This window comes from Sciurus vulgaris (genome assembly GCF_902686455.1).
Source record: "Sciurus vulgaris genome assembly, chromosome: X".
NCBI classification, from domain to species: Eukaryota; Metazoa; Chordata; class Mammalia; order Rodentia; family Sciuridae; genus Sciurus; species Sciurus vulgaris.
In genome coordinates this window covers 67,257,713-67,284,227 of record NC_136471.1, presented here as the reverse complement: position 1 = coordinate 67,284,227, position 26,515 = coordinate 67,257,713, and the positions used below count along the sequence as shown (strand labels likewise).

General features: G+C 32.0%; 1 protein-coding gene across 1 annotated transcript in view; it reads left to right on the top strand.

Moving 5' to 3' along the window:
• Positions 1–26,515, top strand: part of LOC306651566 (uncharacterized protein) — a 517,337-nt gene that overhangs the window by 2,754 nt on the left and 488,068 nt on the right. The window contains exons 2-3 of the mRNA XM_079124236.1: positions 91–257; positions 1,668–1,797. Of these exons, the coding sequence (XP_078980362.1) occupies positions 1,719–1,797 (79 nt within the window). The 5' untranslated portion in view covers positions 91–257; positions 1,668–1,718. The remainder of the gene's footprint in view (positions 1–90; positions 258–1,667; positions 1,798–26,515) is intronic.

Genomic DNA, 26,515 nt, shown 5'->3' with positions numbered 1-26,515 from the left:
AATGCTTTACATTTATATTTTAACAAACTTTATTCTGAAAGTCAGAACTTCCATAAGTGTTTTCTTACTAATTTCATTTTTTTTCCACAGTAATTGAGAAACCTTCACAGTTCATTCTTGGAGTTCACCCAAATCTCCTTTCCTTTATCTCCCACTCTCCCCCATCTGTACAGCCTCTGCTACCCTCAAAACTGCTGGATCTGGAAGACTCCTTGCTACTTCATCCTGCTTTTTTTAAGACAAAAGAAAATCTGATTGTAAGCATCAGTATTCTTCAGATCTTCCTGTTACTTTAGTAGCCTTATTTTTCAGTCTGTGATTGTCCACCAATTATGTGACTTTACTCCTTTTTGGAAGCTCTAAAGCTGTGTTGCCCCATGCAGTAATCATTAATTTCAGTAAATTAAAATTAAATACAATTAAAATTGAGTCCCTGAGTCTCACTAGCTTTTTCAGCCATTTCTGTGATGTGAGAGTCAGATTCAAATTCAGTTTTCTTTTATTTTTCCAAAAAATTTTAAATAAGCCATATTTCAAATAATAAACAAAGATTTCTATGGTGATGATATTATTAACATCAAATCCAGTTTTTATGAGGGGGAAGGTTAGGTTAAACACAAAATGTCCTACAGAAATTCAAGAAGTGGGTGTATAACGCAGTGCCTCAGTAAATTGGGCTAAGTGAAGAGAGGGAAAATGTGACTGTAACATTCAACTGATTTGGTCCCACTTATTTAGGCTGGGAAAGAGAGACTTAAATTCAATTTTCTTTTATTAAGGAAGTGTTTTGGCTGTGATTTTAGGTAATTTGTTTAGCATAAATAATAATGATTTACATTTTTGCAAAACAATTCATAAAAATCAGTTAAAATAAAAACAGGGGAAACGATTCAGAGAGCATCTGCACTATCACAGTGTTGTTTCTAAAATTGTCATTATTATGCCATTTTCTGCATCTTTCCTAGTGTGGGTATTAAGTGGTGAGTAGCACAGAATGGACACTTCAAGCTGCAACAAATGGGAGTTTCAAAATTACCAAGAATAATAATGTCTCATATTTTTGTGACGAATGTTTTACCTTTTAGAAAGTATTTCACTTCTTTTTTTTCCCTCTCTTCATCAGTCTCATAAGACACTTTCATTTAGGTAGAGCAGATGTTATCACTTTTTTCTCAAGGTTCCTTTCTGTATTGTCTTCTTTGATTTGACTCTTGTGGCACCTTTTGCATTAAGCCCTTTTCCTTGCATTCAGTATAAACTTTGTGTGTGTGTGTGTGTGTGTGTGTGTGTGTGTGTGTGTGTATGTGGTGCTGGGGATTAAACCCAAGGCCTTGTGTATGTGAGGCACGCACTCTACCAACTGAGCTATATCCCCAACCCTCAGCATAAATTTCTTAACATTTTATTTGTAGAGTACTTAAGTTTAATTAACAGTATTGTGGTTTTGATCCTTCTTAGTAGATTTACAGTTCCTGTGGGACAGAAGTAGAATCTGACATTTGATATTTTTTATTTTACTAAACAAGCACTCAAAATAATTAATTATTATTTAATAGTGGACTCTTTTCCTTCAAACTCCTACATCATTTAACACATGCTAATTATAATTCAGTCCGTATGAATAGATGAAGCCTGAAGCTGATTAATTTCTATTATTTCTTTCTTAGGTATTCAGATTATTAGTCTCAAACGTTGGAAGATTTCATCTACTCTGAGACATGGAACAAGTGTTTCATCATTTCCAACGAGATCCTACTGTGACATCCTCTCCCACTGAAGTTCGTTTGTGGGTAGAAGGTAAGATGTTCTGAGACCTCTCAGAGTCTTGTCTTTCCACTTCAATCCTCTTCTTCTTTTATGTGCTTAGTTGCCCAAATTTCAAAGAATATCCATTCATAAACACACAAAATATTTTGCAGTCTTTTCAGAAGATATTTAAATATTAAACATTTGCACCTGGAATATAGAATTTAGGGTCACAAGTTTATATTTTAATAAACACATCACAAGAATAATTTCTTCATATTAATGTCTTATTATATGAATATTGGGATTAATATATTAATTACACTTTATTTAGTATATTACTGTGTGATTTTTACAGTTAATCAGATTGATATATTATTATGGGAAGCAACCAAACATTCTAAAATAAGGATACTAGAGGAACAGTATAGCATAATATTTAATATTTACATTTTTTTACAAGAAAAAGAGCCAGTGCTCACTGATTATCATGGGCTCTATAATGTAATATGTAAAAAAGAGGGGCATTAAATGCACTTAATTTTATTACTAATTAAAATTTATTATACTTACTTAATACTTAATTCTTATAATCTTTCAAAGCAAAGGTTATGCCTGCCTCTGTTACATGGTGTTCACATTAACAGACACACCTAGTGAATGTTTACTAATCCAAGAAAAAGGGGAGATCACAAGACTTTATCACTTTTATTTATTAGCATTAAAACATAGCTTTACTTTGGGAAAAATTGGCAGTCATTTGTATTTTTAGCTATACAAACTCTTCTTAAGGTAATTAGTTACTATGAACCTTTGCATTATTATTTTTTTTTTTCTTTTTGCAGTGCTGGGGATTGAACCCAGGGCCTTGTGCTTGCAGCAAGCACTCTACCAACTGAGCTATAGCCCCAGCCCCTGAACCTTTGCATTATTGAAGTGTTTTTTTTCTTTACACTGTTATAAATAGTGATTACTAAAGCTGGTTTAGCATATTCTGCTATGTTAAGTAAACATAATTAAACAATTCATAGATGAAATTAACATTATTAAAGAATTACAGTACCTTTAAAGTTTTGATTCTCTATAAACAACTTCAGTGTAATAAGATTTCTCTCACATTAAGTTGAAATGGTACAGTTATCTAGCACACTAATATGAATGAGAATTTAGTATGAAATAATTTCAGTTGTGTCAAAATTATTTTTATGCAGAACCATTTCAAATGAAGACAGAATTCTGTTTTCTTTGTTCACATTTTAGTACTGACATATAATTTTTAATGTCAGAAAAATTAAAACCTCTGAAGCCCATCTTACTCAGTAGTGCACAAGCAGGTGCAGTATATAAATGGAATAAAACTTGGTTCTTGCATTTGGAAGGAAATTTTAAGTTTTCCCAATTGCTATTGCTGGTTTTGTTTCTATGAATTATTTCCCTCTAGCTTCCTGACCTTGCATTTGAAATCTACTGAAAATACCACTAATGGAAGATTTATCTTTCTCTGTGGTTCCATAACACTTCATCTGTTTCTCAAAGCACTTTCTGCCTGTTGCATTTGTGTGTATGTGTTTATGTGTGTACTTATGCATTTATGTATGCACATTTTGTATTCTCTTTATCAAACTGTAAGTTCTTTGAAGGCAAGAGGTACCATTGTATTTGTCTTTGTTTCTGATGGCATGCATTGCTGTGCCCTGCAAAGAATAGATGCTTAATAAATATTATTATTGACAGAATTATGAACATAATATTTACCTTTTTAATTTTTCCTGTAAAATTGCCCTTGTAGCCAGAAACTTTCAAATTGTCACACATATTAACTTTTTCTGGGTCACATGAGCATGTTTTAATCATCATTGTAGGATAATAAAATTCAGATAAGCATATCATGAATTAATAGGCTTCTGGTCTTAATAATTTCAATTTTCTCATCGAATATAAAATTAGAGATTCTTTACTTATCATACCAATTTGGCTTACAGAAGACCTTTTCTGTGGCCAATTTAAAGGGGAAAAGCTGAGGCAAAACTAAAAATGCCAGGGGATTTGCAGGTAGATTTACGTTAGCATATCTAGGATATCATGTTTAAATTAGTTTTTCTGGGAACATTACCCTTATAATATTGTACAGTTTGAGACACAAATGTACTTTTGAAGAATGCTCTGATTTTGATACTTCTAGTGTTTAGAAAAACTAGTATGTTCATTTGTTGTTAAATAAAGGACTTTCCTAGATTCAGGTAAAACAGATGTGTGATTTAAATTTAACAAAGGAGAAATCCTAAATCGGTTGAGAGAACATAGACCGAGAATTTGGAGACACCATTTCTAGGCTTGATTAATCACTAAAACGGATTGCAATCCTAGATGAGCCATTTGACCTTTAGGAATCAGGTTTCTTTTTTCTCAAATTGGTAACACAGACATACATGTCTAAGAGGTGTATAGTAATGAAATGGAAAAAATAAAATATTTTGTAAAAATTAAATACAAAATAAATTTGTGAAATGTATTTTATCATTGTTCCAATTTTGTCCTATTAAAAATTAACTATTATTATGCTCGAGACATAAAGTTTGGCATACAAAATTATAGTAGCAGCAGCACCAACATATTCTCTTTATGCACCTTCTTGAATCTTACAGGTTTGTAAGATTGTTAGCTGTATCTACCTATGGATTTAAATATCATAAATCAGGTAGGTATACCACAGCTTAGAAGATGTTAATTAGGATAAAATTTTAATTTTGAGAATATTTTTTGGTCAGAAAATGATGAACTAAACTGGGGAGCTTGCAAAATTAGAAAATTATGAAATGCCATAATGTTCATATTGTCAAAATCATAGGCTATTCAAGATGTATTTCACAGGAGAATCATGCCACTGTAGTGACTATGACAATATTGAATGTATCATTCAGTATGTGCTTTGTGATTTAAATGAAGGCCTTGATAAAGGGTATAGTTAAGTTTCAGTTAGAAAGAATAAGTTTTTGTTATCTGTTGTACAGAATGGTGACTATAGTTAATAATGATGTGTATTTCAAAATTGCTAAGAGTAGACTTTATATGTTCTTACCACAAAAATGGTGTTTAAGGTAATGGATATGTTAGTTTGATTTAATCATTCCACAATGTAAATATATATCAAATATAAAAATAAAATAAAAGTCAAAATGCTAAAAAATACTTAAGAATGGTAAGTATGAAAACATTAGAAAGGACACCAATGTGATAATTATAGCTTGTTCCTTGAAGCAACTGAAAAATAAACCACATGAATTTGGGGAGGGATTAGGTATAAATCACCAGTTTCAAAATCTGATGCTTTAAGAGGAGAGAACATTTTAGGGGAAGGCTAAGATTCATTCAAATGTCTCTTAAATTATTTTTTTTTGGAGATAACTGAAAAAGTTGCAGTGTAGATATAGAGACTGTTGGGGGAACAAAACCAGATGTTATTCTTTCTCTAGGTTTCTATCTTTCTATTTAAGTCTGAAGATAGGGAATTGGCTCTGATAATTTAACAGCAGGTTGAGACAGCTACTACTGTTTCTATAGCTTTGTGAAACAAGGCACACAGAGTACCATGGGAATGCAGGAGAGTAATGGAATACAGGGAAATGGGATCCACCTATAACTACAACTAAGGTAGAGAAATTGTCATTGGGAAATAAACTGGTATCGATTTTATTTTTTTCTGAATTTATAATCTCTTCTCTTGGTGTGTATAAAGGAGAGTTAAGTACATTAGCATTATTTAAAATCACACTATACTTAATGTTATTTTATCTCTAATATCTCCAAAACATAGAACTAATGAAGACTAATTGAAAAATATTAGAAAAATGCTAGGTAAAACAAAATTGCAGTTTCTTTCACATACATTTACACCATCTCTACACATACCTCCTCAATTAGTTCTTCTTTTTTCAATTTTTTAAAAATTTTATTTATTTATTTATTTTTGTTTTTAGGGATTGAACCCAAGGGTTCTTAACAACTGAAACCACAGAATACTTTATTTGGAGACTCCCTGAGTTGCTTAGGGCTTTTCTAAGTTTCTGAGGCTGACTTAGAACTTATGATCCTCCTGCCTCAGCCTACTGAGCCATTGAGATTACAGGCGACATCCATCACACCCCACTAATCCCTCATTTTTATTTATTTCATTTTTATTGTTTTAATTATTGTTTGGCCACAAAGCCTCTTATTATTTAAAGAACAAATCCCCAAAGCCCTCTAGTTATAGTAATAATAAGCCTATAGTCTGACGTATAATACTTGTTGTGACCAGTATAGAATTGAAAAAATAACCATTTAGATTGCCACAAGTGAATTTTGAGATCAATTAAAATATAAGTTAAACTTCTGTTTTTAAAAAAGCTATTTATTTATAACTTTTAACAAATATAAGTTGCAAAAATGAAAATCATAATGCACACCCATTACTCTTTACCCACATTCATGTGTTATTAACATTTTATTCCACTTACTTCATTTGTACATACTCTGTCATTCTCTCCACCCCAGAATTTTTTTATGGAACATTTGGAGTTATATTAGGTACATCATAATACTTCACCTCTGAATTCTTAATGCTATATTTCCTAAGAATAATATTTTTCTTAATATATCATAGTACAGTTAGCAATAATTTTATCAACATAATTTGCCCCAAATAATTGCTATATTTTCCAAAAAATAAGAATTTTCCCACATACCATAGTATACTTATCATTGATTTTATCAAAATTATCAATTATTTCAAGTACTCTTTCATTTATAGTCCAATTTTGTGAATTGACTTCATATTCTTTTCAGTATTTTTATTCCCTTCAGCATAGCTTCCAGTTTTAGATTGGATATTGCATTCGGCTGTCACCCTCTTTTAACAAAAATATTTCCATAACCTTTGTCTTTTATGATATATACTTGGAAAAATAAATCCACCTGTTTTTTTGAAATAGAATATTCCTCATTTGGGTTTGTTGGATCTTTCCTTATGATTTGATCAAAGTTATTCCCTCTTAGCCAGAATATGGAGTAGGCGACATTGTTTCCTTCTCAGGGTACATCCTCTGGAGGCATATGATGTATATCCGCATTTTTTAAAAAGAATTTCAGCTTTTTTTTTTCTAACTTTATTTTATCTAGTTTTGTATGATGCTGAGGATCAAACCCAGTGCCTTATGCATGCTAAGCAAGCATTCCATCACTGAGCTGCAATTCCAGCCCTATATATACCTCTTATTGGTGGTGTTAATTTTGATAACAGGTTAATATTGATAATATTGCTTGACTTTGCAACAACACAGTTACTTCCTTTTTCCTCCTCTGCAAACAATAAACAGTCTGTGGGGATACACTTTAAAATCATGAAATATCCTCTTTATCATTGACTTAGTATCAGTATTTTGTTATACATTGCTACCTAATAAATTATTCCAAACCTTAGTAGTTTAAAACAGTAAATATTTATGATCTCAGTTTCAGTGAGTCAGGAATTTAGCTGTGTTTTGGTTGTGTAGTTCTGGCTCAGGGTCTCTCATGAGGTTGCATTTATGGTGTTGTATAGAAGTTGCTGTCATCTGAAGGTTTGTCTGGGCCTAGAGAATCCTCTTCTTAAATGGTTCACCTTCATGCCTGGCAAGTTAGTGCTGGAACTGAGAATAAACCAGTAACTTGCCACATGGAATTCTCCAGAGTGCTACTTGAGTGTCTCCATAACAAGACAGCTGGCTTCCTCTAAAGAAAGCGGTGTTAGAAAGAGAGCAAGAGGAGAACAATATATCCTGTGACTTAGTCTTGGAATTCACACACAAAAAATTGCATTTTTAAATGATATAAAAGAGTTCTATACTTAGCGTCTAATCTAGCACATGCTTTTGCAAGGGGTCATAGGAACTTTCCCTAGCATTAAAGTGGGAAGACCAAACAGTTTTTTTCTGGTGATTTTGGAACTTCCTCAAAACTTATAGTGGCAATACATGTAAGCAAAACAACATTTGACACCCCGAGGAAGAGCTTGTAAGAACATCACTGAAGAATGCCAGGCATACTTACTATCACAAGTTTATAAGGCACATTGCCAGAGTTAAAAATTATTCTAACATTTATTTGATGCATTTTATCTGTGGAGAAAAACTGATGCTATTGTGATTGGAATTTTGCTTTCTTGAGGTTATTCCAGACTTCTTAGTATCAGTTTCCTCTATTTAGAAAAATTATGTCAATAGAATTAAAGATAAATACTCTCATAGATGGAAGGCTAAATTATCATCTCAGTACTTTAGCATATTCAAATGATCATAATCCTCAATGCTTCTTTCTTTCCATATTTGTTAGTTCTACAATTGACAAAATATAAATATTTCAGGTACACAATTGGATGATTTGATATATGTATATATTATGAAATGATCATAACAATCAAATTAATTAATATATCACCACAATTAAATGCCTTTTGTATAGATGTGTATGTCAGATTTTTTAAAAGTAGAATTTAGGATTGTGATCCATCAATCCTACTTCTGGGAATATATTAAAAGGAAATAAAATCAGTATAGTGAAGCAATATCTGTACCTCTACAGTCATTGCAGCATTATTCGCATTAGTCAAGATATAGAAACAATGTTCAGTGATAAATGAATGAACAAAGGAAATCTCTCTCTCTCTCTCTCTCTCTCTCTCTTTCTCTCTCTCACACACACATACAGCAATATTATTCAGCCCCCAAAAGAAAAGAAGAGATTTCTGCTATTTGCAACAAAATGGATGAATCTGGAATACGTTATTGCTAAGGTAAATAAGTCAGATAAAGAAAAATACATCATCTCAGGTGTAGAATCTTAAAAAAATAATAAATTCATAAAAGCAGAGGGTAGAATGTTGGTTTCCAGTGACTGAGGGCCAGCAAAATAGAAAAGATTTGTCAATGTGTACAGACTTTCAGTTATGAATAAATTCTGGGCATCTAACCTATAGCATGGTGACTATAGTTAATATTACTGTATTGTTTACTTATGATGTTTCCTTGATGGTCTGCTATTTTTAACTATTTTAATAGATCTTCTTACAGTGTTGGTAGACTCATATAATTTTCCAAAGTATGACAGAGTCAGTGAATTGAAGATTTTATCAAAATTCTAATCACACTAATAATATGTGACACAATTGAGTCAAGGTCTTCTTTTGATTTTGTCTAGTGTTCTCTGTTACATGGCCCCCTAAGTCCTCCTAATATATCAGGAAAATTATTAATGAAATATAAAACTACAGATCTCTAATATTTCATCTAGTTATGACACTGTATATTTATATTATAATTTGATATTAAGAGAGCTCTATTTAAACTCAGGTAAATGCTTGCTGTTTGTTGGAATCATAGAACATCAATCAAATTAGAGATTCACTGTTAAATGTGTTTGTGGAGGTATGTAACACAAGTCAGCTAAACTATGTTATGTCATGTTCTCAAAAATATATTTTATTGATTTAATAACAATTTTATTAGCTTATATTTATATTTACCTCATTATTAGTCAGGGCTTGATATAATTGATGGTTTTATTAATTTTAAAAATGTTAAAAGTTACTTTTATGTGAAAAATGTTTTAATAAATTCTCAGATGAAACTTCCTTATCCTTTGTAGGGAGTTGAAGAATTCCTCTGGATAATTTTGAGCTTATTTTTTATTCCTTTTACTACCTTCTCATTATACCTCTACTTTTTATCATTTCTTACTCCAATTTTAGTTAATGGTCTAGTCATTGGTTGTATCACATAAAGGAAAATCTAAAGCAGGTATTATTGAAGCCATAGGCATTTGAAATTTTAAATATTGAGGTTGTATTATGTTAAACAACTAGACCACACTTAGGTTTTCAAGGATATCATGAGAGAATTAGTTCTCAAAAATTTTATTCAGGCTGGGGATATAGCTCAGTTGGTAGAGTGCCTGCCTCGCAAGCACAAGGCCCTAGGTTCAATCCCTAGCACCGAAAAAAAAAAAAAATGTATTCATCAGTCTTTTCCTAAACTGTAAAACAATAAGTCCTTTGACCTAAGCACCTCTAAAATCTCAATTCAAAGTAAAGATTTATTTTACAAAGTTTAGAAAAATATATTCATAAATTTTATTTCTTCTGCAGGGCAGGATATAGTGGGATATAATTATGATGATGTAATATTTTATAATAAATCCCAGGCTGTATAAAGAAAAAAGCATAAGGAGCAAATTAGTTTTCTGGGTACTACTATTTCAACTGGATAGAAAGAGATCAACTTGTTTTCATTTACAATGTTTGTTGATTTATTGACTAATAGTAAAAATGAAGCTAACATCTAAACCTTTAATAATACAGTACAATACATAAAATTACCACTTAGTTATTTCCATATATCCTGATCCAGATTTATTAGAACAATTTATTTACCTTCAGATTGTAAATTGGGTCCTTGCAGAATTGCCTTAGCTCTCAGAGTTCAATACACTTGTTTTATTTAAGTTTACAAGTTTCAGTGACCTACAATAGTGCATAGAAGATGACCTCTTAATCAGTTAATGTACTCAAATCCGAACCCATTTAAAAATCTGATGAGAGCAATAGACTGCTTTAAAATGTAAATATCTACTCTATTTTGCATTTAATGTCTATCGAATAGTTTCTAAACTAAGATATTAAGCCAAAAAATCTCAATGTATGTTGAGCAGCTCTTTGGCCCTTTTATTCTCTAAATTCTTCCACACTTCTAACATGTTGCTTCTATTCAGGGCAACTAAACAATCTCTTCTAAATAGGAAGTTAGAATTGAATATCATGTGTAAAAGCATGAAGGTATAAAGTCCAGAACCAGTGCCCAACATGAAGAAGAGCCAATTCCTCTATCAGTTTTTGAAGTTACTAGGCGATTAATATAACATACAGATATATATCTGCAATTTTGTAACATTGGTAGTTCCCTCTAATTTGAAATAATTTGCTAAGAATTTTTGTTGTTTCAATCAATTCCATTTTGACTCTTTGAGGACTTCCAATTTTTCCTTGAGTGAGTGATGAGAAAATGGTTCCATTTACAATAATCCCTATATCTCAATTTAATTTTCTTCCAAGAAAGGTCAAACACTGAACAAATACTGCTATTGGTCAATGAAAAGTTTGATATTCTGTATTCCACCCACATAACATGACCTCAACAATCATGAGCTTCTGAGTTTTTGAGAAAGCTAAGTTGGTGATCTTAATTCATTTCTGCTAATCACTTGTTTCTAAAAGGACTGAGAATATCTTAATATTAGGTTTTAAAATTGAGTAGTGAGCCCCTAATGAAATGAATCATAATTATTTCAATCCAATTTATGTACACACCTTTTGAACCCAGTATTTTTCTTGATTAATGAAAGAAACCAGAGGTTTCTGTCTTGTTTATTTTGTTTAAACTAGACTTTATTTTACAGTAGTTTTAGGTTCATACAAAATTGAGAAAAAAGTACAGAGTTCACGCAAATTCCTCACAACACAGCCTTCCCCTATCCACATCTTGTACCACAGTGGTACATTGTTACAACTGATGAACCAAAATTGACATATCATTATCAAGCAAAGCACATGGTTTGCATTGGGATGCACTCGATGTGGCACATTTTATAGGTTTTGATACATCTAAAATTACCACTGTCCAGCTGGAGGTAGGAGGATCACAGGGTCAAAGCCAGACTCAGCAACTTAGTAAGGCCCTAAGCAACTCAGTGAAACCCTGTCTCTAATTAAAATATAAAAGAGGGTTGGGGATGTGGCTCAGTGATTAAGCTCCACTGGATTCAATTCCCAGTACCAAAAAAAGAGAAAAAAACTACTATTTGCAATTATAATATCATGTAAAATAATTTCTTTGAGCTATAACCACTTTTCATTCTGCCTTTTCATCTCTCCCTTGATATTGAATTTCAAATTTCACCTGTCATTGCTGGCATATAGAAAGTGACATTTCTATGGTAACCTTGTAACCATGTAAACATATAGTCATGTATTAGCTCCATGAAATTTCGTTGACAATTTTTTGTATTTTTCTACAGAGATGAACACGCAATACATGAACAGATTGTCTTAATATTTCCCTCCAAATATTTATGCATTTCGCACCTTTTCCTTTAATTTCATTAGCTAGGACTTCTAGTATAATGTTGAAAAAGACTGATGAAAATATACATTCTTCCCTTGTTCCTGAACTTGAAAGGAGTGCTTCAATTTCTCACCATTAAATATGTTAGCTGAAGATATTTTGTCAATTTTGTCAACGTGAAGATACTCCCCTTTATTCCTAGTTTGCTCATAGCTTTTATCATGAATGACTGTAGGATGCTGTCAAAAGATTGTTCTACTTCTGTTGAGAAAGTAGTCATGATTTTTTTCTAGTTAGCCTATTAATGAGATTGATTACAATAATTGATTTTTAAAAATTGAACCAGACTTGCATACCTGAGATCCCTTTTGATTTTGGTGTGGAATTGACAATATATAGTTTTGTATTGGATTTACTAATTTTGCTAATGCATTATTACCTCTGTTTATGATAGATGTTGGTCTTTAGTTTTCTTTTAGTGTGATGATTTTCTCTGACTTTGGTGTTAGGGTGATGCTGACTTCAAAAACATTTATGGAAGGAGTAAGGAAGTATTCCCTCTGCTTCGGTCTTTTGTAGATTATAGAGAATTGGCATGATCTTCCCTTAAGTGTTTGGTAGAATTTACAGGTGCATTCCTCAGGGCCTGGTGATTTCTATCTCGGTGATTTCTATTTTGGAGATGTCTATCAGAAGGTTGTTAAATATAGACTGAATTTATTTCATAGATATAAACCTATTCAAACTATTTCTTCTTGTGTGAGTGTTCGTGGATTGTGTCCTTCAAAGAATTGCTCCATTTGATCTAGGTTACCAAATCTGTGGGCATATAATTGTTCACAGTATTTGCTTATTATCCTTTAAAATTCCTGGGAGCTGTTTTGATGACCCCTCTTTCATTTAAGATATTAGTAGTTAGTGTCTTTTTCTTTCTCTGTCTAGTTAGAGGCTTTTAAGTTTATTGGTCTTTTCAAGAAATATCAATTTTTGCTGTTGATTTCTTGTCTTCAGTTTTACTGATTTCTGTTCTTTCATTATTTTTTCTGCTTGTTTTGAATTTAATTTACTCTTCTTTTTTTAGTTTCCTAAGATTATATTATTTCATTTAGATTGTTTATATATATACATATATATGCATGTACATATATATATATATATATACAATTCAAAACCATACATTCTCTTAAAGCATGATTTTCATTGCATTCCCACAAGTTTTGGTAATTTTTAAAAATTTTATTTTGTTCAAAGTATTTTAAAATTACTCTTCAAATATCTTCTTAGACCCACTTGTGATCTAGAACTGTGCTTTTTTTATCTGGAAGCATTTTGAGATTTTTCAGATATATTTCTGTTATTGATGACTATTTTAATTCTATTTTAGTTCCAAAACAGACATTGTATGATTTTTATGCTTTTGAATTTAGTAATGTATGCCTTATGGCCAATAGTGTGGTCTTTTTCTTGGTGTTTCATGGGTACTTGAGAAGAATGAATATTTTGCTGTTGTTCAGTGAATTAATAGATTTCCTTCGTATCCAGTTGATTGATGAAGTTGTTGAGTTTAACTAGGTTCTCCCTGATTTTCTGCCTGGAATGTCTCTTTCCATTCCTGGTACAAGGGTTTTTGACATTGCTATCAGCAGCCTAATCCAGGCACCCTGTCTGTATTCTGACTGGCTGGATCCCCTCATCCTTACTTAGATGTCCACCTGCATAAGAAATAGGCAAAATTTGGAAAAGGAAAAAAGGAACTTTATGAAGTTTGATCAAACCTGGAAGAAACAGTTAAATTGTGTATCCTATTGCCACACAGAAGCAGTTATAATTTATAGAAACAAAAGCAGATGATATGCATATATTGATATAGTTGTCTTGAGGAGGAGCAAATTGGGGCAAAATGTAGGTCATATGCAAAATTTGTTATCCGGTATTAGACGGGATGGAGAGAGAGGGCAGCTCTCTGCTCTCCCACTTCTTTGGATTCAGTCAGAAAAGTGGGTTGTAGCTGTTCAGCTTTAACTCTCATTAGAAAGAACTTCCTTATTTCAGAGAAGGGGGGTCTTTCAAATTCAGCCTGTTTCAACAGCTCCAACTGTATTAGTGGATTCTATTTTCTTTTCTTTTTTCTTTGCTTTTCTTTTCTGTTCCCTCCCTCCCCCTTTATTTCTTTCCACTGAGTTACATCACTAGCCCTTTCTAATATTTATTTTGAGATAGGACCTTGCTAATTTGTTGAGGCTGGTCTCAAACTGGAGATTCTTCTGCCTTAGCCTGAATCCAGTTATTCTTTTGTCACTGTGCTGGGCATTACTTATTGTTTTCTGTCAGCTTTCACCTAACATATTTTTATGCTCTGTTGTGGGCATGCATGTGTTAAGGATTGTTGTCTTCTCAATTTACTCCTTTATCATTTTATTATCCCACTTTTTATGCCTGATTATATTCTTTGCTCTTTGTCAGTTCTGTCTGAAATCAGTACAGCTACCTCTGCATTATTTTGATTGATGTTAGCATGGTATATCTCTTCCACAAGTTCACATTTAATCTACCTATTTCTTATTTCTTTTTTTTTTTTTTTTTTTTTTTTTTTTGCGGTGCTGGGGATTGAACCCAGGGCCTTGTGCTTGCAAGGTAAGCACTCTACCAGCTGAGCTACATCCCCTGCCTTACGTACTTCTTTATATTTAAATTTTTTATAGACAAAATAAAATCATGTCTTATTTTTTGATCCACCTTGATAGTCTGTGTCTTAATTGGTGTTTTCAGTTTTGGGTATATTTGGACTGATATCTCCCACACTTGTTCTTTTCTGTACATTGTCTTTGTTATTTTCTTCCCCTTTTTTCTAATTTGGTGATTGTCTTTGAATATTTTGCATAATTCAATTTTCTATTGTTTCTTAGCCTATTAATTATACTCATTTTTATTTATTTTTAACATTTCCAGTTCATTTCTATAGAATTAGTAAAAGTTTGTAAAAGTAATTCACAAATAGTCCAGGTCTGTTTCAAATAACACTACACTGTTTCACACGTAGTGCAATACTTTATAAAAACCAAGTACCATAATTCCTTCCTCCATGTCTTGCATCATTGCTGTATTTTATTTCACTTTTACTTAGGCTATAGTCATGGAATAAATTTTTGCTATTACTTTGTGTAAAATTTTGTCTTTTAAATCAATTAAGAATGATCAAAATAAAGTATTTCTTTATCATAATTGTACACTTCTCCATTGATGTTCTTTATTGATGTTTCTTTTTTATGTGGGTCCAAATTTCTGACCCATATAATTTTCCCTCTTTCTGAAAACCGTCCTTTAACATTTCTTGCAAGGCTATCCACTAGGAATCTATTCCCTCATTTTGTATGTGTGTGTAATAAAGTCTTAATTCCTTTCTCTTTGAATGCTAATTTCATAGGCTAAAACATTCTAGTTTGCTCTTAAGGTATTTTGTTATACTTTTCTTATTGATTTATAGTTTGATATCATTTTTGTTGAAAAACATACTTTATAAGTTTTAAATTATTTTAAAATGTTTTTTTTTATGATTCTAAATATTGTTCCATCTTAGTGTATGTATCAGGAACACTTGAAAAGAATAAACTCTTGCTTTCCATGGGACTTTCAGGAAATTTAGATTAATACTTGTTGGTTGATGATATTATTGAGTTGTCCTTTAAGTGAATTATTGTCTGCATATTTTATTGCTTGCTGGGAACAGTATGCTGAAATTAATAACTATAATTTTTGCTTTTTAAAAAATCTGTCTTTTATAAGTTTCTTGAAAGGCAGATATACTGCCAACTATTTATCTAAATTTTTGTCATCTGAGAAAGTCACTTATCTATCCTTGAAGGATAATTTTGTAGGGTAAAAAAAAAATGTAGTTTGATGTTGAATTTTTGGCTCAAATCTTAAATATATCACCCTACCCTCTTTTTGCTTGCATTGTTTCTTAGGAGAAGATGGATGTAATTTTTACATTTATTCCTCTATAGTTCAGCTTTTTAAAAAATTCTGGTATCTTTCATAATCTTTGTTTTTCTGCAGTTTAGCTATATGACTAGTCATTTATTTATTGGTTTTGATTTGCTTTATTGTTGACATTCTTCCCATGGTTGTTTAAGCTTTCTGAATTTGCTGTTTGGTTTATGACATTAACTGGTGGATATTTTCAGTCATTATTTTTTCAAACATTGCTTTTGTTTCTCACCTCTTTTTTTTAACCCAATTGTAAAAATTATACATTAACTGTTGTCCCACTATTCTTAGACATTTATATGTTTTTTTAAACATTTTTCTAGTCTTTTATTTTCAGTTTTGAAAGTTTACATAGTTATATCATCAATGTCTGGGATACTCTCCTCAGTTGTATTAAGACTACTAATGGGTCTATCAGTATCGATCATTATTTGTTACAGTTTTATGTCTAACACTTATTCTGATTCTTTCTTAGAATTCTGTCTCTTCTAACATTACTCTTCTGTTCTTGTATGTTGTCTGTTTTTCCCACTTGAGCATTTAGTGTTTTCATCATAGTTGTTTTAAATTCATGATCCAATAATTCTAACAACCAAGCCATATCTGCTTGTTTTTGATAATTGCTGTCTTTTCTAGTTGTGATTTTTACCTGTTTAGTATATATTATAATTTTTGTTGAAAGCTTGAAATGATGTACTACATCAAACATCTCTAGTAATTATGGTTTTAGTGATGTGCTAGTAGGTTTTGAGTGAAAAGGAAGCATTTTATAGTCCTATGATAAGTTCTTAGGTTTTGACGACCCTGTGGCCTTTTGCTATGACCTTCAGAAGCTCTTTTAATTTTTCTTGTCTTTGCTGGGATAGTATGGGTGGCAGGGGCTGGAGTTTTGTATTTCTTTTCCTATGTGAGGAAGGCTTGAACATGCTGAAGTAGTGTCTTGTTTTTGTGAAGTGAATTATGTTCCTGTAAATCCCCGACAGATTAGCTCCTTGGCATATTTTCTGTTGCTATAATAAAATATCTGAGATTGTTTTAATTTATAAGCAATAGAACTTCATTTGCCTCATGGTTCTGGAGGCTGGGAAGATCAAAAAATTGGCATTAGCATCTGGCAAGGGCTTTAATGTTGTATCAACCCATAGTGAAAGGCAGAAGGACATGTGAGCAAGGAAGACAGAGTAAAGGGGCCACATTTATCCTTCTTCGAGGTACCTGTTTCCACAAAAAAAACTAACTCAGTTCTGTGACAAGGGCCTTAATCCATTCATTAAGGATAAGTCATACTATCGCAATAGTAATTAGATTTGAACATGTGTTTTAGAAGGAATATTCAAACCATAGGCTCTGGTACAGTAGTTTATCCTTCTTTCATGTGCTAACCACATAGTCTACCACTGACTTATATCCCCAGTCCAGTAGCTTCAGTTGGAGGCAGGCCTTGTTAAGAACAGAGTTATCTGGTTTATTTCAAAATACTTACTTCTTACCTTCCTGCTGCAGGAAGCATGAGGGGATTTTTCTTTGATATTCATTGTGAGAACCTGATAGTGCTCCAGGTAACAAGGCCAAACTTAAAAACGTTTGGGACTCCCACTTTGACTGGATCTCCATCCAGCAACTCATAAATTATGCTTTAGGTTTTCCTACTCTAGCACTTGTTCCCATTAAGGGTTTTGTTCATGGGTTTTTGCTCTGGTAGATTGTGATTCTCTTTATCTCTCGGTTGTTTTCTTCAATTCAGGAGACAATCATTTGCCATATGAATTTGACAAATCCAAAAGAATTGACGATTTTTTTTCAGTTTGTTCAAATTTTTACTTTTCTGTTAGGATGTAATAATAACTTCTAAATTCCTTATATGCCAGATTGGAACCTAGAAGACTTTCAAGGTTCAGGTTGTTAATTTTAGTGAAATGGGGTGAAGAGTAGGTTTGGTGCAACTTTAAATATTCAAATGTCAAACCTTAACAGTGCTGTATGTATAAATTCCTCGTAAATCCTTATAGCTTGTGGTCACATTCCTTTTGTTCATTACTGAATGAAGTATTGTCTAAAATCTGAAATATAGGAAGATAAAGTTCTATTTGATGCTTGGGGTTTGCATTTGTTCTCATTCATCTTTAGTGAGAAAGATATAAAAAAATTAGTAGGTAATTCAAGTTGCATTGATCCAACTTAGAATAATTATACATTTAGTTTAAAGGTGTTAATATGTATTTCCCTCATTTCTGCCACGCTAGAGAGCTGGTGGGCAAGAGGGCCAAGAACTGCTGAGAAAATGCTGCTGCTGGCATTGGTTGCGATCTTCAGTATTCCCATTACATAATTCCTAGCAAACCTTTGGAATCTTTTGCTTTTAATTAATTCACTACCTGTATTATGACTGCTTGACATTATCTGTGAATATTCCTAATTTCTTAAACTGTTGGTACCATCTCTGTTTCAATACTTTTTGTTTGATCAGCTCCCATGCCTGGGGAATATGGCATGTATGGTATTAACTTCCTATGAGGAAAATTTCTCAATTGCATAGAACTGTTGTTGAGGAGGTAGAAATATAAAATATAAACTTTTATTTCTGATGTTATGTGAAAATTTTACATTTCTTAAATACAAAATAGTTTTCAGGTATTTATGGGAATTTGACTATTTATATTCCAAAGCAGGGATTTACCTAGTACTTTCCAACTAAGAAGCTAATATTCACATAGACTATGATGTTGGTATTCACATGGCACAATAGAACATCAACTTGAATTGAGTGAAAAAGGTGCTTGCTTGACATTTAGAGTCTTTCAGTCTGAAGATATTTGAGTTTTAAATTGGTATAGATTATGCCTTCCATCTGGAAGCAGTGCTTTATAAAATAATGATTTTCAGTATAATTAATAGAGACTTATTTCTGATGGGATGTATATACCTTAAATAAACATTTTAAGATATTTTAAAATAAATAGGTAATATATATTGTGTACTGAGAAAATGTGGAGAAGGAAAAATAAGAAAGTAATAATTATCTGTAGGCTCTACAGTCCCACTCTTGAGAGACAATTTCTGTATATTTATTTAGATAATTTTATTTGCATAAATATATGAAATTGTATCATTTTCCTTTTACAACACTGAGAGATTCATGTATCATCTTCAGGATTCTAGGCATTACCTTATAATTTATTTGTAAAGCATGTGATTTAATCCCACCACTGACTGAATAAAAAATTAAAGGCTATTTTTGGGGGGTATATGTAGAGTGAATATATTGACTTCCTTGTGAATTAGGTATCAGATTCATCATGGAAACATCATTTATTAAATGGATCAAAAATTAACAAATCTATTTTTTACTATTATTTACACATGAACTCATTCAATATGAATTTCTCTAGCACAAGCAATATGCAGAACACTGTTTGGTACTGAAGGTGATTCAGGGATACATCAAATGACATTTTACTATTGAACTTCATTTCAATACTGATTATTCCAAGAAAGAATAACATTCTCAGAGAAATACTGTTTAAAATATTCAAATGCCAATAAACTCTTCTCAGATTCTGTACTAATGGTCATCTATACTCATGAACATTTTATATCATGTGAGTTATTAAAAAATGGACATGATACTAAAAGGTAAAAGCTAATTCTGGGGTCGAGCATAAGGCCAAACAACTACTCTTAGTGGTATATGTGAGCACACTTAGGCATTAACTCCAGCCCCCAAAATATACCTCCAAAACCCATTTGCTAAAAGCTTGGTCATCAGCATGGTACTATTAGTGGCGGGTGCTACAAGAAATGGGACCTCCTGGAAGGTCTTCAGGTCACTAGGGCATACCCTTGTAGGTGATTCTAGGAAATCTGTCCCTTTCTCTTCTTGTTCTTATTTTCAGGTCAGAGCTTTGCTTGACCATATGCTCCCTACTGTGATTTATTATGTCTCAAAAGGCCCAAATCAAGAAGCCAACCAACCATGGACTGAAACCACAAAACTGTGGCCACAGTAAACCTTTTAACTTTACACAATGATTATTTCAGGTATTTGTTATAGTAATACATATGTGAGTGTGCACACATACACATATACACAGGAAACTTAACACTAGCCCACTATAGCATATGATGAGGGTGATGAAGGAAGCAAATCAGTTGTTTTACAGAAATTCTAGAAGGTAATCTCCATAATGACCATCCTCCTATGTCAGGGTGATCCAATGACAGAGCTATATTCTTCCTATTTGATATCTTTTATTTTTCATGTTCTCACCATAGCATTTTAATTGGAATTTCCTTTGTCATTCATGACATTCTTATTTTTAAACTTGGGCTTCAAGTTGGGCTTCTAGTAATATTACAATTAGAGTTATTTCTGAGTTTTGTTCACATAAATAAGTACTGTCTACATTTCCTTAGCATGTGAAAGAGATTTCTTTATTACTTAATTTTAAAAGGGAAAGGGCATCTTCTGTAACACTTGTTTGTGGATGCAGAATTTAATATGTAGGCCAAATACATGTATTTTCTCCATTTAAATATTTTAGGTTTAATAGAGCAAAGTTCAGATTTTGGTATTGACAAACTATTTTTGGGATGAATTTGTGGAAGTGACAGAGCTTCTTTGCAGGCTCTGTTTATTCTCCAAATATAGATATAGAACACTGAGTGAGAACTAAATGGTAAAGATGTGCATTAGTAAGAATATTGAAGTATATGACCAGACAGTTGTACTTTTTTGTTGTTAGGATTATGTAGCTTCTATTACAAGGAGTAATAGACCAATTCTCTTTCCTTTAAAGCATATTTAATCATATTTCTTTAGAAAAAGGTGTACTAAATAAAATAGGACCAATAGTAATTTTAAGCAACTTCCCTCATCATTTAATGCTTTTCTCACTCAATCTTTTCTCTTTAGTGTTGTAAAGAGAATAGAGTTAGTATATCTTGCCAAGGTTCTCACATTTATAAACCATTTGAATATTTGGAGTTTGTTTCTTTATTGTTAATGGAGAAAAATATATGCTCTTCCTGCCTAGCAGGGTATTTGCAAGAATCAGAAAAGATTATGTTGTGTATGGAATCACTTTATAGGTTAAAAATTGCTATATGTGAAATAATAATTGTATCCTACTATTTAAATTCTTTTGGCATACATTTTCTCATTAAAATGTCATTAACCAGTGTTTCACATTTTTATTTTCCTGGTCCTTAGTGATTTTCTTATGACATATTGTTTTGCTTTCTACCATTTATTTTTCTCTCTCCCTGTTCATGCCTTTCTCACATTGTGGAAAATCTTTCTAAAGGAATCAGTAATCAAAAAAAAATTTGTAAGATAAAAAAAAGTAAGATAAAAAGAGGACGTGGTCTAGGTGTATTTGAGTTAATGGACTTTAGTTTTTCAAAGAGGATAATCACTTAGGGGGAAAGATTGTTGTGTTTTCTTTTTGTAATAAACTCTCTATGTGTGTGTTGGAAATGTATTTGTTGATTCGAGGTAACATATATATGTATGTATATTCTTATGTAATTCCACAGATATAGATACACATTTAAAATATCCCCAAATGTTTCCAGATGTGCCACTTCACAGTCTTTATTCCCCTAAAGATAAAAAGTGTTCTTAGTTGGTTTGGGCTTTATAACAGAATACCATAGACTGTATGACTTAAGCAAGAAGTATATATTTCTCAGACTTCAGGAGTCTGGGATTGCCAAGATCAAGGTATCAGTCCAATTTAGTTTTTGATGAAGACTGTCTTCCTGACTTGCAGATGGTTGCATCATGACATCATGGGGTAGAAAGAGGGGATTCAGCAAGTGTTCTGTGGTCTCTTCTAATAATGGCAATAATTTCATTATGAGGACCCTACTCTCATGACCTCAAAACCTGAACACCACCCAAAGACCTCATCTCCAAATGCTGTATATTGGAGTTAGAGCTTCAACACATGCATTTGGATGGTGATACAACTCAGTCCATAGCATATTATTAATTTTGTGATGATCAAGTGTTTTGTTTATTCTTGAAGAGTGGAATTGTATAGTGTCTTGCTTCTTCCATTCGACATGTATCACTGAATTTTTTCCAAGTCGTTTGTATTGGTAGTTTGTCCTTTTCTTTTTTAGTGTTTTGTATGTACCAAAGTTTGTTTATGAGATGAATAGAGCTGATACAATAGATAAATATAAATAAATATAATAAAAATATAATAAATAAATAAATATACTATTAGTATTATATTACACATGCCTTGGGGGGTTTATTTCATTATTTTTCTTGGGTATCTACCAAAGGGTGGAACCTTTAGTTAAATGATAGACATATACTTTCTTTTAGCAGACACTATGAAACAGTACTTTGAAGAGGTTGTATGATTTTTAAACTCCTAGAACCATGTGTAAGAGTTTTGGCTGTTTTCTTTCACTAGAATATTGAATTTTGAGACTTTTCCATCTTTGGCCCTCATATTTATGTCATAAAACATGTTTTATGTAATAAAAAGTTATCATTTTTATATCATCAGGTTATAACTACTTTATCTTTTCACATCCTTTGCTTTCTATCTTTCCTTGTCCCTGTGCCTTAACACTGTTTCATAAATAGCATATTGCAGGATTTTTAAAACCCAATATCATAATCTCTGCTTTTGAAATGATGGAGTTATTCCATTTATTTCATGAAATTAACAATATGCTAAATTTTGGTCATTTGTCTCCCTGCTTTTTACATGTTTCATTTTCATTTTCTTGATTTCAATATATTTTCATTATATTTTTCATATATTTTTCTCCATCCTAATCTGTAATGCATGTACTATATTCTTTTAGTGATTATTCTGGGAATTGAAATCTGAACAGATCATTTTACAAAGTCTATAAAAGAATATTAAACATTTTAGCAACTAATTTATAACTTCGAAACATCTTAGATTTAGTTAGCCTCTTCTTAATTTACATGCTATTTTTACATGCTATTTTTATTTTTAAGTATTTTAGCTTAATACTTTTGGTAACCCTGAAATTTGACATTATAATTATATAGAAATATACGAACTTTAAAATGAGAATATTTGGCTGAGTTCACATTTTTTCATTTTTTCTTTGTCCATTCTTTTACCTCAGATCATCTTTCTGAGATTTCTCTATTGTGTGTGTGTGTGTGTGTGAAGTTCATCCTTAGTCATGTCCTTGAGAATTTGAATGCAACTCCTATCCATGACTCTTCTCCATGATCCAATGTGGAGAGCACATGTGGTTCCATAACTAGTTCTCCAATTTGGCATCCTTTTATAAGTACATCTGATGGGGTCCAGAAGTTTTCTTTCTTTCTGAGTGATATGTATTAAGATGATAATGACTCCTATAATGTGACCATTTGCTATGGTCCACATGAAGTGATTGACAGGTCTGAGATATATTCATCTTTTGTCTCTTCTGTCACTGAGGAAAATCTGGGATGAGGTCTTGGGTAGGTCTTCTACACTGAGAATGAATTCCTGGTCCCAGGGCCTTCTTCAAATGAGAAGGCTTATTTCTGGAGCATCAAGACCTATGATCTTACAAGTTCCTATGTAACATTGTAGCTTTTGCTGTACTACATCTCACATTTATCTTAAAAGACAAGGGGCAAATTTCACTGTCACCTAGTAGTTACAGTGTTCATCAATTTGGGACAAATTTTTTCTGTTCAGCCATGAGTTCTAACACTTCAATCTGATGTGGAGTTATAGCTGAAAATATCCAGGGATACATGTTTCACATTAGGGTAGCACCACCTTTAAAAATTAGTAAATAAGCTAACACTATCTTTCATGAACCTTCAGAGTCTGACACCAAAGGACAGAAAATAACATGATATCCCCTAATCAAATATTGACTATTCCTTTACAAGGTAATTTATATTGAGAACCTCAGGATGTTATTTTACTCATCATAACAAGTGCATTGTAAGATTGACAACAAAATAAAACAAAACATGAATATTCATACTAACCTCTGGTTCTATCAGACAGGTGAACAACCTCTATATTTAAATCATATGAAAACTTTTGAATAAAACTTTTCAGTAATTCAGTTGCTGCTGCTTGAAAGATCACCTGATGGGCAGAACAATAATCACCTTTGATAACTATGAACATTATGCAGCATTTAGAAAAATTGAGAAGTGTTTTCTTTGCTGTAGGCTCAGTCACATTTACAAGGAAATGAGCACATTATATCTTTGTTGGAGGATGTCATAAGCTATGGCACACTTAAAATTTTTCTGTTTCTTTCTTTATTTTCACCTGTTATTCAAAGAAGATACATGAGAATTGACTAGAGAATTCTGTTTCTTGCTGGTAAACACAAGCAAATAATGGACACTTAATGGGATATTTAGACTCATGCAGTCAGAATGCTACATGCTTGGTAAAAATTCAAATTTATAGTAACATTTATTCCTCATGAATATATTTACTTTGTGACAACATATCACAAGTATTAGTGATCTCAGAGTCTTTCATTATGAAAATATGGTATGTCATACTCTCCTTGTGTGTTTGCAGCTATTTTCCCCTGTGTTGATTTGATATCCTTTCTGTTTTTTCCTTACCTCCTACAGGAATTCAGTTTTTGAAAATTTCTGGCTAGAAAATGGAGGAAGAACATAGTGGTAGAAATTAATATCCATTAATATGGATTGAATTGTATACCTCCAAATTCATATGTTGAAGTCCTAAGCCCTAGTGTAGCTTTCTTTAAAGATAGGTTTTTTTGGATGGAATTAATATTGAGTTTATAAGGATGGTACTGATCAGATAAGACCAGTGTGTTTATATTATAAGGAAGAAAGGCAAGAGTCCACTCACTCTATCAGGTGAAGACACAGCAAGAAAGCAGCCCTCTGAAACCCAGGAAAAGAGTCCTTATCAAACTCGACCATGCTGGCACCCAGTTTTTATACTTTTAGTCTCCAGAGTTGTGAGAAAGTGCATTTCTGTTGCTTAGGCCATCTAGTCTATGGCATTTTGTGATGGCAGCCCAAGCTAATACTTTTATTATCACAAAATTTTAATTAGTCAGATGTTACAGTTAGTTCACATTATGCCACATGGCTTTTATTAGAAATATCACAAGAATTTTTATGTACCTAAAAGGCATAAAAAAAAAAAAAACCTTTGGGATCATCTTAGAGTTGGTACAAATCTGGCTCAAACTCATACCATGGGAAACTTGGATTCATATCATGTTTTGATTTCTAGAATAATGACCTTTTTTTTGGTACTGGGGATTGAATCCAAGGTGCTTAACTGCCAAGCCACATCCTCAGCCCCTTTTTCATTTTTTTATTTTGAAACATGGTCTCACTAGTTTGCTTGTAGACTCACAAAATTGACGAGGCTAGCTTTGAACCTGTGATCCTCCTGTGTCAGTCTCCTGAACTACTGGGATTACTAGCATGTGCCACTATGCTTGGCTCTGATAGAGTGTCTTGCTATTGAAAGAATTTCAATTGTAGTAATTAAAACTCTATTTACCAAGACAAAAAAAAGGGATTCAGGGTTGGGTTTATGACTCAGTGGTAGAGTGCTCACCTAGCACACATGAGGCCCTGGGTTTGATCCTCAGCACCACATAAAAATAAAAATAAAGGTATTGTGTCCACCTACAAATAAATAAATATATATATATATTTTAAAAAGTATTCAGATGATTTTTATAAAGAATTAACAAAAAGAGTTCAATCAAGAAGGGGTTTGATATTAACCTAAGCTCTGAACACACTGATTAAAACTCTTATCCCTGAATATTATACATTTAAAGAAAAAATTATTATGAAATAATTAATATATAAAAGCTAAAATTTAATAAACTTTTTATAAAGAATTATGATTTCTTAAACTTCAATTGCCCCCATTCTAACCTCTGCTAACAATCCATTTAAATAAGTACAAAGTTGAAATTATTCCCTGATATTATTTCCATTAGTGAGAAATGGCATGTATAATTAAGAAAATTAAGAGAGGTTTGGCAATTCCATATTGGGAGTCATCTGGACACTAGATATAACTTAAACACATATGAAACCATTAAAAGAAGACAATCATCCTGTGCTATTTTTAGTAACATGCATAGATATTATGAAATAATATAAAATTTTGTGTAATAAGAGAGCATTTAACAATATAGTATCTTCTTATAAAAAGAAAGTTGGATAGGAATTGAGCATATTTTGCACTAAAGACAGCATTTGCTTTGTTCATATTGTTACCTGACCAAAAAAAAAAAATCATAAATGTCTTTTTTCCATTATAAGTATAATTTCAAATTAAGGGGTTGTTTGTCATGTTGAGTGCACAAGGTAACCAGCACCTCACTAAAGCAAGCATTATTATTGAAAAGATGATGAATATCTACAGGTAAACCCATAACTTTCCCTCAACAGAGTAAAATGTGGGCATTATTTCTCACAAATGTGTCAAATAAGTGAACCGTCTTTTTAATTAGAGATTTGCAGAGGGCCTTTGACATTTTTTTCTTTTTAGACAAATAATAACTTCTAATTCTTGCATGTGCTAGTTTCCTATGGCTACTATAACAAATTACTGCAAACTTGGTAAACTAAAATAAGTTTATTATCTTATGGTTCTGGAGGCCAAAAATACAAAATC